Raw genomic sequence first — 14,378 nt, forward strand, 5'->3', positions numbered from 1 at the left:
CAGTCTTTAGTGTTGAAATGTGCATTGTGAATGACTTACAGGTACGTTAGAATCCTTTCTGATGGCGAGGAATTTGCAAGTGGCTACAGTTACAAGACAAACACACAACATAATCTGATCAAACTTTTTAAGCACCGGCAGGTAGCATATTTCTGTAGTGGTATCTTTCTGAATGGCTATAAAATTCAGACCATCACTCCTCTTACATTCAGTACAACCATATCCTCTTGTTTTTTCTTGTATGAAGTCTTGTTGCCATTTAGAGTGAGAAAGAGAAAAATGGGAGTAATGAAAGGAGAAGTGGAGCTGAATGTTCCTGCAAGTAAAGCATGGGAAATATTCAAAACCAATGAGCTCATCAAGAAAGTGAACCCTACTTTCCTTGCCAATGCCGAATATGTCGAAGGGGACGGGCGCCCAGGTAGTGTCAGATTGTTCAAACTTGGAGCAGGTAACGTTTGTTTTGTTTTTGGTTTCTTCGAATTACTTGGACTTTGTGCTTGATGGATCTGAAGTGAAAATGAATATATATTATTGTGAGGTGAATGATGGCAGGTGTAAATAAATATGTAAGCGAATCCAAGCAGAGGATAGAGGAGGTGGAGGAAGAACCGGGAAATGGGGTACTGCGCATGAAATACGAAGTGGTGGAAGGAGAGCTGAAGAAGATGTATGACCCATACACTGTTACTTTCTCTTTCAGAGGTGATGAGGAGAAGAACAAATGCATCGCTGGTTGGAGAGCCGAATATCAGCCCCTCTCTCCCGCTGTTGCGCCACCTGAGAAGGCCAAGGATGTTGCGCTTCGCTTCATGAAAGCCATTGAGGATTTCTACATCTCTTCCAATTTCCTCGCCACCAACTGTAACTAGAGTGCACTACATGGCGTACCTAGCTGATATATTATATCACGCGTAATGATAATTGACCATAACTCAGTAGTATTATGAAGCTTATAATGGTATTTGGATATAAGTTAGTATCATGGCTAAATAGTATATCACGCTAAATAAATATGGCTAATGATCTGTTCAGTTGGCCTGTGCACTTTGACTTTGTCCAACAGCAGCACTGGTGCCCTTGCAGAGTAATCAAAAGTCATAAGGTTGTGTAATGATCTAGTATCAATTCAGAGTAATCAAAATTTATATGAGGTTATGTAATAATCTGGTACATTGGTCTTTTCACTTTGACCGAGAGTGTTTGTGTTTTTTCATAGTAATAAAAAGAACATACAAGGTTGAACTTTTAAAAGACCCTAAATGTCATAAACTCTATAATATAGATTTGTACTATAATAAACATTATAATATCTATTTATGTGGTTTGATTGCTCTGGAAAGTAATACTTTTGACACATTAACAAAGAAAAATTGAAGTTAGACATGAGCTAGAATTAGTCAGCTAAGGTGGATTGTCCATCAATGAACAATGGTTTTGGAAAGTAGTACTTTTGACACATTAACAAGGAAAAATTAAAGTTAGACATGAGTTAGGATTAGTCAAATAAGGTTGATGGTCTATCCACGAACAATGGTTTGAAGTTAAACATGTCACCCATTTTCAGTTGCAATAGGATGATAAGCATTTATAAACAAGAACCAAGTAGTACGAGGCGGCTAAATCTTTTCTATTTAAGTTAGAAATTATGATTTAGGAAAAATTCATTAAAAATTTATAATCTATATTGGTCAATGTTAAATTAATATTGGTTAATAGGGAAATTGAATCTTATAGTTTTTCTTAGGCAAGAACTCATAAAATAGATGTGAAGTGGATAAATTAATATCTATTTACATCTTATTTTTTATGCAAAGACTTACATGAATTATGGTGGGAAATAATTGATGGTAAATATGTTATTTACCAAAGTATGAGCTATTTTAAAGGATTTTATTTTTGGATGATTTTCATGAAAAGCATAAAAATAAAAAATCACTACAAAAATATCTAAAAATGAAGGATGAATATTATAACAATATCCATAAATTAGGGTATAAAATATGTGAGACACTTATATGCATGGCATTATATTGTGCAAAGAGTGCAATAAGAGCTTTAAGTAATGGTCCAATCAAACGTTTGAAAAATATTTTTTTTAATAACATTGGAAAATAAATATTTATTTTCCAAAGTTAAACATTATAATTATAATAAAAAAAACTTTATTTATTTCTATAATTAAACATTATAATTTGCAATGCTAAACTAATACTAGTAAAAAACAAATCGATTGCTAAAGTCTTCCTCGGAAAAGTTGCTCGGGAAAGTAATAAAAACTCTACGAACCAAAAGTAAATGAAAGTATAAATGCTAAATGTGTGAATACAACAAAACAATGTATAGAAAGAGAAACCATACAGGTAAAACATTGCAAAACAAAAAATATGTGAGATATAGTCAACTATGCAATTCTATTCCAATATAAATAGAGATATATTGAGACAAAGATGAAAGTAACGTAGACGTTTGAGTTGTGTAGACAATTATGGTAGATCTTATCATACAAATATAGATTATTACACAATTAGAAATATAATGTACATGTTAAAATCTAAAAAAATGCATCTTATATTTCATTTTTTTTTTATGATTATCTTTATATCAAAACAGGGTTACATATTTATCCAATAACATTATGCGAATTAAGCTATGAATGTGATCATTTTCAAGTAAATAAATAAAATAATGATTTATTAAATAATTTGGACATCCAATAATTATTATGGGATTTGGCATTAATATGATCAATTTACTTTGCAAATTTTTGTCTTAGTCATATGACCCACCCCTTTAGAAATAAGAACCAACTTGATGTTATAAATTTCCATGTTGTTGTTTAAGACCATGTCTTAACTCATGGTGTAGGAAGGTGGTGTTGAAGAATCTAGGGCAATTAGGTGTAGTGTGATTCTTCATGACTTGATAACAATTTGTGGAGTCTTTTTACTTTTCTTGTTAGCTTAGTCTTCTTCTTCTTATTAATGCATGTGTGTGTACTTCATCAAACTGCTACAAAAAACATAAGAACAAGAACACAAGATGTTCGCTCTCTGCCAGGGTAAAAACCTCTCTTCTCTTGAGAGGAAAACCCTTCGGTAATTTTTCTCTTATTGAAGCTTCTTATTGATCAATGTAAAACCATAGACCCCTCACTAGAATATCCTCCAAGCACAAGTCAAGTCCTTCCTCCTTTCTGCACTTTGTTCCCCGACACTTAGTCTTTCTTCTTCCGACACTTCATTCCCTAACACTTCGTCCTCATTCTTCCAGCTATACATAGACCTAGTTTATGTGAGATCTAGAAGAGATGCTTCTCTTCTATACTCAATGATATCCTTTACTTTGTAGACACCTATCTTCCTTCAACAAAATGAGCTCATTCTTGAGATGTAGGTGTAGACTTGGTGTGACTGTACAACATCCCTAGACCTTCGTACGTGTGGAAGGTATCCTTGTGAATTAGGGCCTTTTCACCTTCACTTGAGAGAGAGTTTTCTTCGCTTGAGTAGGAGGCCTTGTATATCTTACTTTCTAGCCCAAATAAAGATAGATTTTGCACTATTGTATTGCTACAATTATGACTGTAGGGCTGCTTCTGTTTCTTGCACGTGTTACTATTTTCTACTCTAGAAAAAAATCCTCTTGACTTCGGTTGTGTACCCTTCTTCTTCGCTTCTCTTGAAGACCCTTTCTTCGTCCCTTGTTTAAGCTTTTCTCGGCTTCCTACCATCATTGATTTAAGAGAGGAATGAATTATCTTTTGAGGGAGTGGACAACCTCTATATATAGAGTTCTGTCCCTCCTTTAGGCGGAATTGAAGGCCGACTTGCTATATTTTCTTTGGATGGCTTCTTTGGTGGTGTTACATGCTTGGAGGAGACTTGACTTTGGTTGGAGGGCTATCCTTTGACTCTTATATAAAAATATACAAGGTGTAACATGCCCTTAAGGTCTTCAACATTTTATTTTGACCATTGGACTCACCTATAGCACTTTAACATGTGCTAGACCTATTTCAATGAGCAAGAAACTCATTGACATATATTATAAATTAATATTTCTTTTCTTGAATAAATACAAATATCAAAAGTACATTTATGAAGACTGAACCTAGTTACATTTCCTTTGACGCTTCCTCTTAACTAGGGAGATATTCATACAACATTACAAGGTGTTTGGATATGTTTCAATCTTGAAGAATTCACATAAGAGAAATCGGATTTGCAATCCATCTGTTATAGCATCATAATAACCAACATTGTTTCCACAACAACGCCTTGACTGATAAATCTATCTCTAAATAGATTAGAGCACAATGGTGGCAAGACCAATGAATTATAGACACCTTAGTCATTGTCTCTCAAGGTACATACCCAACCAGGTGTTCACTGAGTATGACCTTCTAGGACTATTCTTATGTTGGGTTCCCAACCCTCAAAGAATATCGATCCTTTTGCCTACTCTAGTCTTGGATTCCCTATCCTGAAAGAGTATCAGATGCCAGATGATTACCTAATCATCCCATTTTTTCTTCCCAAGTGAAGAAAAGAATGTTGTGTCTATCTTGTGTTTATATTTCCATTCACGACCTTCATCTAGACTTACAACTGTTAGTCTTGGTCTAGTGCATGACCCATGAGATGGAAAAACACAAATATCACTCCTTTGTAATCAGATATGATCCAAAACTCCCTCTTGATTAGGGACTTGTCAGAGCTCCCTCTTAACTAGGGAATATTTCACTCATCAACAAATTCTTCTTCGTGGGTCCTTCAATTGCTTGATATCCTTCCTATCTTTGATGTCGTGAAGTCTTTGCTCGAACTTCTTCTATGTAGGGAACCATACATCGATCACTTAAATTTCTAGTTTGTCATGTCTTTGCTTCTTTTGTGGAAAGTGTTTTTCTTTCCATACATAGGTTTTCTTGTCATCTGGCTGCTCCTTTGTCATCTGTCCATGCTTTAGAATACTCTCCTGTTAGGCCCCTATACTACTAGTGTAACCCCTTATTGTTATTAGTAAAACCCACTTATTATATTGATGTACCCATGTAGTGCCCATATTGTTACTAATGTGCCCCATAGAAGCCCACTATTGTTATTATTGTGCCCCTACATTATTATTGTTATGTCGGCTCTGATTATGTTAGGACCCCTTAGACTCCTATATATAGAAAGGAGGTCTTTTCATTTGTATCATCAAAGAATTGTTCATTTATGTAATGTAAAGGAGGTGGCCCCCTCGAAGAGGCTGAATTCTAAGGTGTTGATCTAGCTTTTCTATCTTTTCTTGAGCTGGTTTCATAACATTTGGTATCAGAGCTTTGGATTCTAGGGTTTCACTGCTCCAAACAGGTCATCGTGGCATTTTTGCTATAACTTTTTTCTATGACGTTTCAGAAGTCGCAAAAAAAACCCATTTGAGAAGAAATCACGCTGAACCTTGGGTCCGAAGTTCAGAGCTTTTTGCGCGATATTTGCGGAGATATGATCTGAGGAAGTTGGTCTTTTTGCAGACTCCTGAATTACATTCCAAACAGGTGACCTGGGGAAATCATCATAACATTCTCTCTCAGCATTGGATTAAAATTTTGTAAAAAGGTACAGAAATAGGACAGACTGTAGTTTCTTGTATACCTTTTTAGAGCCAAAGGTAAAAAAATTGACACGTGGCACTTCATACAATTTCGCTCTTCTGGAAAGGTCTATAATCAGGTCATCTTGGGAGATTGTGCATAAGTATTTCTTGGAGAATCCAATTTGGATCAGACTGGTGGCATTGGAAAGAGGACACAGAGGGCTACTATAGGTCACAATTTCAGAACTTAAAGATCCGAAAGTACAAAGTTACAGTCGTTTCAAGGTCGAGATCCTAAAATCAAGAAAAAGCAAGATGAAGAAGTTTGATGGCAAGGATCCGGTAAATTGGATACTTCAGATGGAGCAATATTTTGATCTACATGGTGTACAACTGTTAAAAAAGGTATGTATTGCATCTTCATATTTAGAACCAGATCAATTCTTATGGTACAAAGGGCTTTGTTCTTGTAAACAACTTGTTACGTGGTCAATTTTCACGGAGGAAATGATAACACATTATGAGGATACAAAGAGCAACACCTTCTTTAGAGCAACACCACAACAATTGGAAAGAGTAAAAGGGCTTTGTGACATAGTGGAAAGAAAAATTATGGAAACTAGGAAGTGTACCCCTTACAACTATAAATATGGAAGTGTTGTTTCTCCTAGCCTTCCACAACCTACAAGGGTTACACCACAACAATTGGAAGAAAAAAGAGAAAAAGGGCTTTGTTACAATTGTGATAGCAAATGCACTAAAGGTCATAAGTGTGCTGAGAAGAAATTATTTTACATAGAATATGAAGAGGAGGAAGAAAAGGATCAAGAAACAACAAAAGAAGAAGATATACGTCAGGACCTCACCCCAGAGAAAGAAGAAATGAATCAAAACATATCTTGTAAACTATTGGCAAGAATGACCACTCCTCAAACTCTCAAGATAGAAGGACATATGAAGAAGAAAAAGGTGCAAGAAGTGAGAGATCACATCAAGAAAGAAGAAATGAATCCAACCATATCTTGTAATTCACTGGTCGGAATTACCACCCCTCAAACTATCAAGATAGAAGGACATATGAAGCAGAAAAATGTTCAAGAAGTGAAAGATCACATCGAGCGTCAAGAAATGAATCCGACCATATCTTGTAAAGGATTGGAAGAAATTACCACTCCTCAAACTCTAAAGGTAGAAGGACATATCAAGAAGAAAAAGGTTCAAGCAGTGAAAGATCACATCAAGCATCAACAACAAGCTCTCCAACTTTTAAAGGATAACGCCACTTCGGTGAAAAATCAAATGAAACAATAGGTAGATCAACATCATAGTGAAAAATGTTTTGATGTAGGCGATTGGGTATTTTTACTGCTACATCTAAAGCGAGCTATTTATGAGAAGGAAATGTTGGCAATACTACATGCACTTAAAAAATGGCGACCTTACCGAATGGGAAGACTCTTCAAGGATGAGGATGTGGAAGCATTGTTTTGTGCTATTTCTATTATCCAACCAGATTGGATAAATGAAGCAAGGAATGAATGGAAGAAGGAAAAAGAAGTATGGCCACTTATTCAAAAGTTGCAAAAGATCCCAATTCAAACAATATTGCCAGATATTGAAAAGGAAGGAAAAATCATATTGGAACCTGGAGCAGTCACAGAAACAAGAACCCGACAGCTACGAAATCGATCAATTTCAGAGTATCTCATCAAGTGGAAGAACTTACCCGTTGAAGATTCCACATGGGAGGACAAGAATTTTATACAGAAGCATCAAGAACTACTCAAGCGTTGAGGACAACACTTTTCGAAGGAGAGGGGCATGTTAGGCCCCTATACTACTAGTGTAACCCCTTATTGTTATTAGTAAAACCCACTTATTATATTGATGTACCCATGTAGTGCCCATATTGTTACTAATGTGCCCCATAGAAGCCCACTATTGTTATTATTGTGCCCTTACATTATTATTGTTATGTCGGCTCTGATTATGTTAGGACCCCTTAGACTCCTATATATAGAAAGGAGGTCTTTTCATTTGTATCATCGAAGAATTGTTCTTTTATGCAATGTAAAGGAGGTGACCCCCTCGAAGAGGCTGAATTCTAAGGCATTGATCTATCTTTTCTATCTTTTCTTGAGCTGGTTTCATAACATCTTCTCATGGATGCTTTGTTGTACTTTCTTTTTTACATGCTTCAACCTAGTATCCCATTATGACTTCATCCTAATATTGCTTCAACATTTCTTTTTCTTTTACTGGATGGATTCTTCATAACGACATCTTTGTAGAGTAGAATAAATTATATGCATCTTTCATATCTCCAAGGCCTTCATAGGTGTCAAGGGTCCTTCCTTCCCGTGTTAGAGTTGTCCTACCTTCTTTTGGGAGATATCTTCAGAGTATCTTGTCATTGACTCTCAGTGATCATGGTGTTCTTCACATGCTTGATCACTTTCTTCATTCGCTTATTCTTAGATAGATACTTCAACCATCTTATGCTTCTTGTGGGAAATTTTCTTCATTGCTTTCTTCGTGGACTAGTCAACATTTCTTCTTGTTTTGTAGTCAGCAATCTTATACTCCTTATGTGAGCATATTCTTTTGTTGACCTTCATTGCATTGTAGTATATGCCTTCGAGCATGTTCTTGGTGAAAGAGATTCTTTCATACTTGATCATGTTATAGAACTATTCCCATGACTCAATAATATACAAATGATAACATGACTAAACTTTGATGCCTGCATACCTCATCTTGATTCTCTTTTGATCATCTTAGCTTCATTTGGTTGTCCTTGGTGTGGCCACTCTTGCTTCATCTTAGCTTACCTGCATATAATCCTTTTCTTGAATCCTATGAATGGGATTCCCAATGAGACATATTCTTTGGTTTATGAACCTTCTTTTGAAGATTCCATCATAGGATCTTAAAGACCCTTGCCTTGCAAATTTTTCTTTTCTTTTGATGATGGAGGTCTTATAAGATTCTTTTTAATGATCAATTTCTTTCATAGTGGATGAGGTCCTATTCTAGATATGTTCCTTCTTCATGAATATCTTGAGCTATGCTCATCATGCTCCTATATTCTAAAATATATTTCTAACCATGCATTTTTGTTCTCATTTATAAATTCTTTTTCTACATGAGTATTTAGAACTCTATGTACTTCATGTTTCTAGATTCTAGAAGATGTTTCTAGCTATGCAATTTTATTTTATTCCTACATGCTCCTATCCTACTCAAAACCCTGAAAGAAGACTTGAAGTAAAGAGTTTGACCTCGTCATAGTAGAAAACCAGAGGATCTTCCTTCTTTTGCTTCTTTTCTTCTTCTTTCACCTCTTGAGTCATGTGAGCTTCTTCCCTCTTTCTTTTGTTGTTGTTGTCCTTCTTAAGCTTAGGACAATTCCTGTTGTAGTATCCATATTCTTGGTATCCAAAACAATGAATTTTGGACATGTCTTTGTTGTTTTCTCTTCGTGGACCAAATTTGCTAAATTTTCCCTTTCTCTTGGCCATGGTAGAAAATGCTTTCTCCTTTGATCCCACATCTTCCTTTGCTTTAAGTTTGGTTTCCTTTTTCCTGCATAGAGACCACATTTCACTGAGTATGGTTTCTTCCTTCTTGGAATATATGCTTTATGTGAAGTTGCGCAATCCTCAGGTAGAGCATTGAGTACTACAATTATCATCTCTCTATCAGACATGACTTCCACAAGCTCTTGAAGTTGATCTCTCATTTCAGAGATTTTCATGAATTAGGGAGCTATTCCTTCCTTTGTTATCTTCATCTTGTACAATTCATTCCTTAGAGATATTACTTATCTAGTTTTGGATACCGAGAATAGCTCTACTAGATTATCATAAATTCCTTTTGATGTTTCAAATTTGGAGACACAAGGAATGAGAGAGTCTTTGATTGATTATGTTAGAATCCTTTGTGCTCTTTTCTCATCCATATTGTACTTAGCTAATGCTTGAGTTTGTTCCTTAGTAGGGATAGTGATATTCCCTTTGATATGTTCTAGAAGTTCCTTCTCCTTGAGAAGTAGATTAGTCCTCTTCTTCCATGCAAGAAAGTTATTGGTACCTATCAATTTGTTTCTTTCCTTGCAAATAGACATTGATGTATATTCAGAAGGGGACATATACTTACGTGATATATTTTTGAGATTTAATGGATTTGCTTCCTCCTTGAAGACTTGATGGCTTGCCTTCCTTGGATCTTGATGTTCTTCAAGTTGCCTTCTCCGAGTGGACATGCTTGATGATGAAATTTTCTTGATGACTTAACATATCTTGATGTAGGTCCCGCTTCGATATGATCTTATTTGTAGGTGCCTTTATATAAGGCTCCTCTTCTTGCTATGTCCACCTCCTTAATGAATGATGGATTGGAGAAATTCTTGTCCTTGAAATTATTTAGACTACTAAGCTTGATGCTTCAATCTTGTAGATGCCCCTCCTCGATAACTATTCTTGAGTTTCCCTTTCCTCGATGTGTCACCTTAGCTTTGATACCATGTTGAAGAAGCTAGGGCAATTAGGTGTAGTGTAATTCTTCTTGACTTGATAACAATTTGTGGAGTATTTTTAATTTTATTGTTAGCTTAATCTTCTTCTTCTTATTAATGCATGTGCGTTTACTTCATCAAACTACTACCAAAAAAATAATAACAAGAACACAAGATCTTGGCTCTCTGCCGGGGCCAAAACCTCTCTTCTCTTGAGAGGAAAACCCTTCGGTATGTTTTCTATTATTGAAGCTTCTTATTGATCAATGCCAAAACCTAGACCCCTGGCTAGAATATCCTCCAAGCACAAGTCAAGTCCTTCCTCCTTTCTGCACTTTGTTCCCCGATACTTAGTCTTTCTTCTTCCGACACTTCATTCCCCGACACTTCGTCCTCATTCTTCCTGCCATACATAGACCTTGTTTATGTGAGCTCTATATAAGATGCTTCTCTTCTATACTCAATGATATCCTTTACTTATGTAGACACCTTCCTTCCTTCAAAAAAACAAGCTCATTCTTGAGATGTAGGTATAGAATTGGTGTGGCTATACAATAGCCCTAAACCTTCACACATGTGGATGGTATCCTTGTGAATTAAGGCCTTTTCACCTTTGCTTGAGAGAGAGTTTCTATTCAATCTGCACCTCAAACAATGTATAAATTGCATCTCTTTTTATCTGGAGGGCTCGATGATCTGGAGTTCACCTTACTGGAGTTTGCAGCCCGTGGTTATGATAGCGAGTTTATTCTTTTTGAAGTCTGTTTGTTGTGAGCTGCGACCTGGACTAGGTAAAGTCATGGATCGTGCCCCTGCTGTAAGACGACCATGACTGTTTAGTAGTGGATCAGCCGAGGGAGAGCTACTCGACAATGGGAAGAGAATGTGTTGCTGTTAAGGAGTTGCTGCAAATATTGCAAGGGCTATTGTAATCGTTGGGGCCTCTATTCATCTGAAGCGCAACGTGAGAAAGAGATGTCCAAAAGCTTGTGAGAGATCACCAGTGTCGTGAAGGAGAAATCTGCAAGCGTTTTGTTTTGAGCATTCTGCAAGGAGTCTGTGTTGTTAGTGCCGTGGAGTTTTGTTGTTTGAGCTAAATGCTGCAACCAGATCTTCAAGTGGGAGATATTGTTAGGCCTATTGTAAGTGGTTCTATGCATTTAGACGTGCCTCCAAATGAATTGTGCACTGGAGCAAATAATTTTGATCCAACGTGAAAATCGTGGAAGTGATTCGATTTGCCACAGTGCCTTCCATTGTTTTAAAAGGTTTGACTTTATTTTTAAAACAAGAGTTGGTGTCCCTTGAGTTAAAAGGTTTCAACCTTTGAAGTATTTTAAAACAAAGAAAATCAAAGTTTGGGTTTGTCTTTTTGGAGAGTTAAAGTTTTTTAAAATATTTTATTTTGTTTTATTTTATTTTATGTTAAGTGGTGAGAAGAATTAGGAAACACAGAGGTTTTTTTAATGTGAAGCTTATCATAAGGAGTGATAAGTTTTTAAGTATTTTCTCTTTTTAATTAAAGCAGTGAAAGGAGTTAAAAAAAAAAGATTATCTGTAAAAAGAAAATATGGTGTGTGTTAAAAGAATTTCTAGGATTATTTGGTATTTATTTGAGATTTGGTAAAATTTTTGGGGGCATCTAAAAATGTCAAATCTTCTAGTTGATACTTATTTGAATGAATCCACCAAAATTGATGGAGGAAATTATGTGAATTGGAAATTCAAATTAATGATCATATTAGAGGGTTATAATTTGTAGTCCATCATGAGTGGGGATGAGCCCAAACCCACTGTTGCAGTGTCTGTTCCAGATTGCGAGAAATGAGAGACGAATGCAAAAGTGTTGTTGCATATGTCTGTAAAGGAAAACATTTTCCTCACATAAGAGATTGAAAAACATCCAAGGAAACGTGGGATGTGCTCAAGGGTTTGTATGAAACAAAAAATACAAATCGGATCTTATTTTTGAAAACTAATATTTTATCTCTAAAAATGGAAGCAAATGAAAATATAAGCAATTTCATATCTCATGTCAAATATTTAAGTAATAAGTTAAGAGATATTGGTGAAAAGGTGTATAGTACTGACTTGGTAACCATCACATTAAATGGTTTAGTGTAAGATTATCAAATTTTTGTTTCAAGTCTTTATGCTAGAAAGAAGCACCGTACATTTGATGAATTGACGAGAATTATTCTGCAAGAGGAGGAAATGATGAAGAGCTTTAATTTGGGCTCCAGTAGTTTAGATTTGGCATTGGTATCCAAGGGTAAACAACCATACATAGGCAGGCCATGTGACAAGAACAAAGGAGGCAAGTTTCAAGCAAAATACGAAGGTATGACATAATCTAAATTTTCAACTCATGATAAGAGAAATGATGATTGTTATTATTGTGGCAAATGTGGTCATCACTCTAAAGTTTTTTATAATAGGAAATAAAATGAGTCGAGACAAAGAAACAAAAGTCATAATGGAAATTTTGTGGACAAAGACATCTCAACCAGTGATGGATTTAAAAATCTTAAATTGTTTGTTTGTGATGTTGCATTGTCTGTGGAAAGTGATGTCGTGAATGCTTGGTTCATTGATTCTGGTGCATCACTCCATATGGATTGTAATAAGGATTGGTTTGATGAATATTATGAAAACATTGATGGAACATATGCTTATCTAGGAGATAACAAATCACTTAACGTTCAAGGTTATGGAGTAAGAGGTTTGAATTTTCCTAATGGACAAGAGAGACAGATCCATGATGTGATGTATGTTCCTGGGATAAAAGAGTTGAATTTTTGTTTCTACTATTGTTGATCAAGGTCTGAAGGTGAAATTTGTTAAATCAAAGTGTGTTGTGAAAGACATTCAAGATCACTGCAAGGTTATTTCCATATATACCAGAGTTGGAGGCTTGTATAAGTTGGATGTGACTAGGACCGATCATCAAGCATTAGCATCTACAATAATATCAAAAATAGAGTTATGGTATCAAAGTTATGGACATCTAAATCACAATGATTTAATGTTACTTCAAAAGAACATAATGGTTGAAGGACTTCCTGTCATGAAGAATGATCATGTTGAATGTGAAGCATGTTTAATTGAAAATCAATATAGGGAGGAATTTCCTATACATAAAGGAAAAAGGCAGAGATAAATACTTGAATTAATTCATACTGATATATGTGGACCTATGCAAACTAGATCTCTTGGTGGAGCATGATATTTTGTTATTTTTTTATGATAGATCTAGGTATACATGGGTCTATTTCATAAGAAAGAAGAGTGATGTTTTTTATTACTTTAAAGAGTTTAAGAGTATGGTGGAAAAACAAACTGGAAAGTGCATCAAAATTCTCAGATCTGATCAGGGGGGAGAATACAAATCAAGAGAATTTAATCAATATTGTAAAAGCAATGGGATTCTACAACAAAATGCAGTTGCTAAGAGGAAAAACATAACACTAGTTGAATATGCACTTAGTATGCTTCAAGGTAAAAATATTTCTAATGGTTTTTGGGTTGAAGCCATTAATACTGCTATTTATTTTAAAAATAGGAGTCCAACCAAAAGTTTAGAGCTTAAAACACATTTTGAAGCATTGTATGGGTATAAACCAAAAGTGGGCCATTTGAAAGTTTTTGGTTGCAAGGCATTTTCTCATATTCCAAAAGATGAAAGAAGAAAACTTGATGCAAAGTCAATTATGTGCATATTTATTGGTTATTGTGATGATTATAAAGCATACAAGTTGTTTGATCCCGGTACTCATAGATTGCTTGCAAGTAGGGATGTGGTGTTTCATGAGAATGCAAATGAAGTTGATAAAATGAATAATACCAGTATATGGCATGATATTGATGATTTTTTCAAAATAGATACAAGTGTTGAACAAGAACAAGAACAAGAACAAGCACATGAACATGTATAGGTTCAAGATCAAGGAGAATCAAGCAATCATGACACTCCAAGAAGAGAAGAGGAGACTCCAGAAAGCAGAAAGAAATCTGAAAGCAATAAAACTCCAAGAAGGTCATCACGTCAAATTTAGGTACCTATAAGTATAAAGTTATGCATTAATGTCTCTTGTTATGAATGTTGTAGAACCTTCAGGCTATGAGGAAGATAAAAAATATGAAGAATTGAGAGATGCAACAAATGAAGAATATAACTCTATAATGAAGAATGACACATGGGAATTAACAAAATTACCTAACAACAAAGTTCTCATACGATGAAAATGGTTGTATAAATCCAATTTTAATGTTGATGGAA

At 35.2% G+C, this 14,378-nt stretch overlaps 1 protein-coding gene across 1 annotated transcript; it reads left to right on the plus strand.

Moving 5' to 3' along the window:
- The first annotated feature begins 210 nt into the window (after positions 1-210).
- On the plus strand, positions 211-1,166 carry LOC149180993 (pathogenesis-related protein 2-like). Its single transcript, XM_089418252.1, has 2 exons — positions 211-451; positions 556-1,166. Exons 1-2 carry the CDS (start codon positions 280-282, stop codon positions 870-872), a joined length of 489 nt encoding a protein of 162 aa, XP_089274378.1. The 5' UTR covers positions 211-279; the 3' UTR covers positions 873-1,166.
- The last annotated feature ends 13,212 nt before the right edge of the window (positions 1,167-14,378 follow it).

Source organism: Pinus tabuliformis, chromosome 3_2, assembly GCF_031772625.1.
Source record: "Pinus tabuliformis cultivar Carrire ecotype Pingquan chromosome 3_2, CPIR1, whole genome shotgun sequence".
NCBI classification, from domain to species: Eukaryota; Viridiplantae; Streptophyta; class Pinopsida; order Pinales; family Pinaceae; genus Pinus; species Pinus tabuliformis.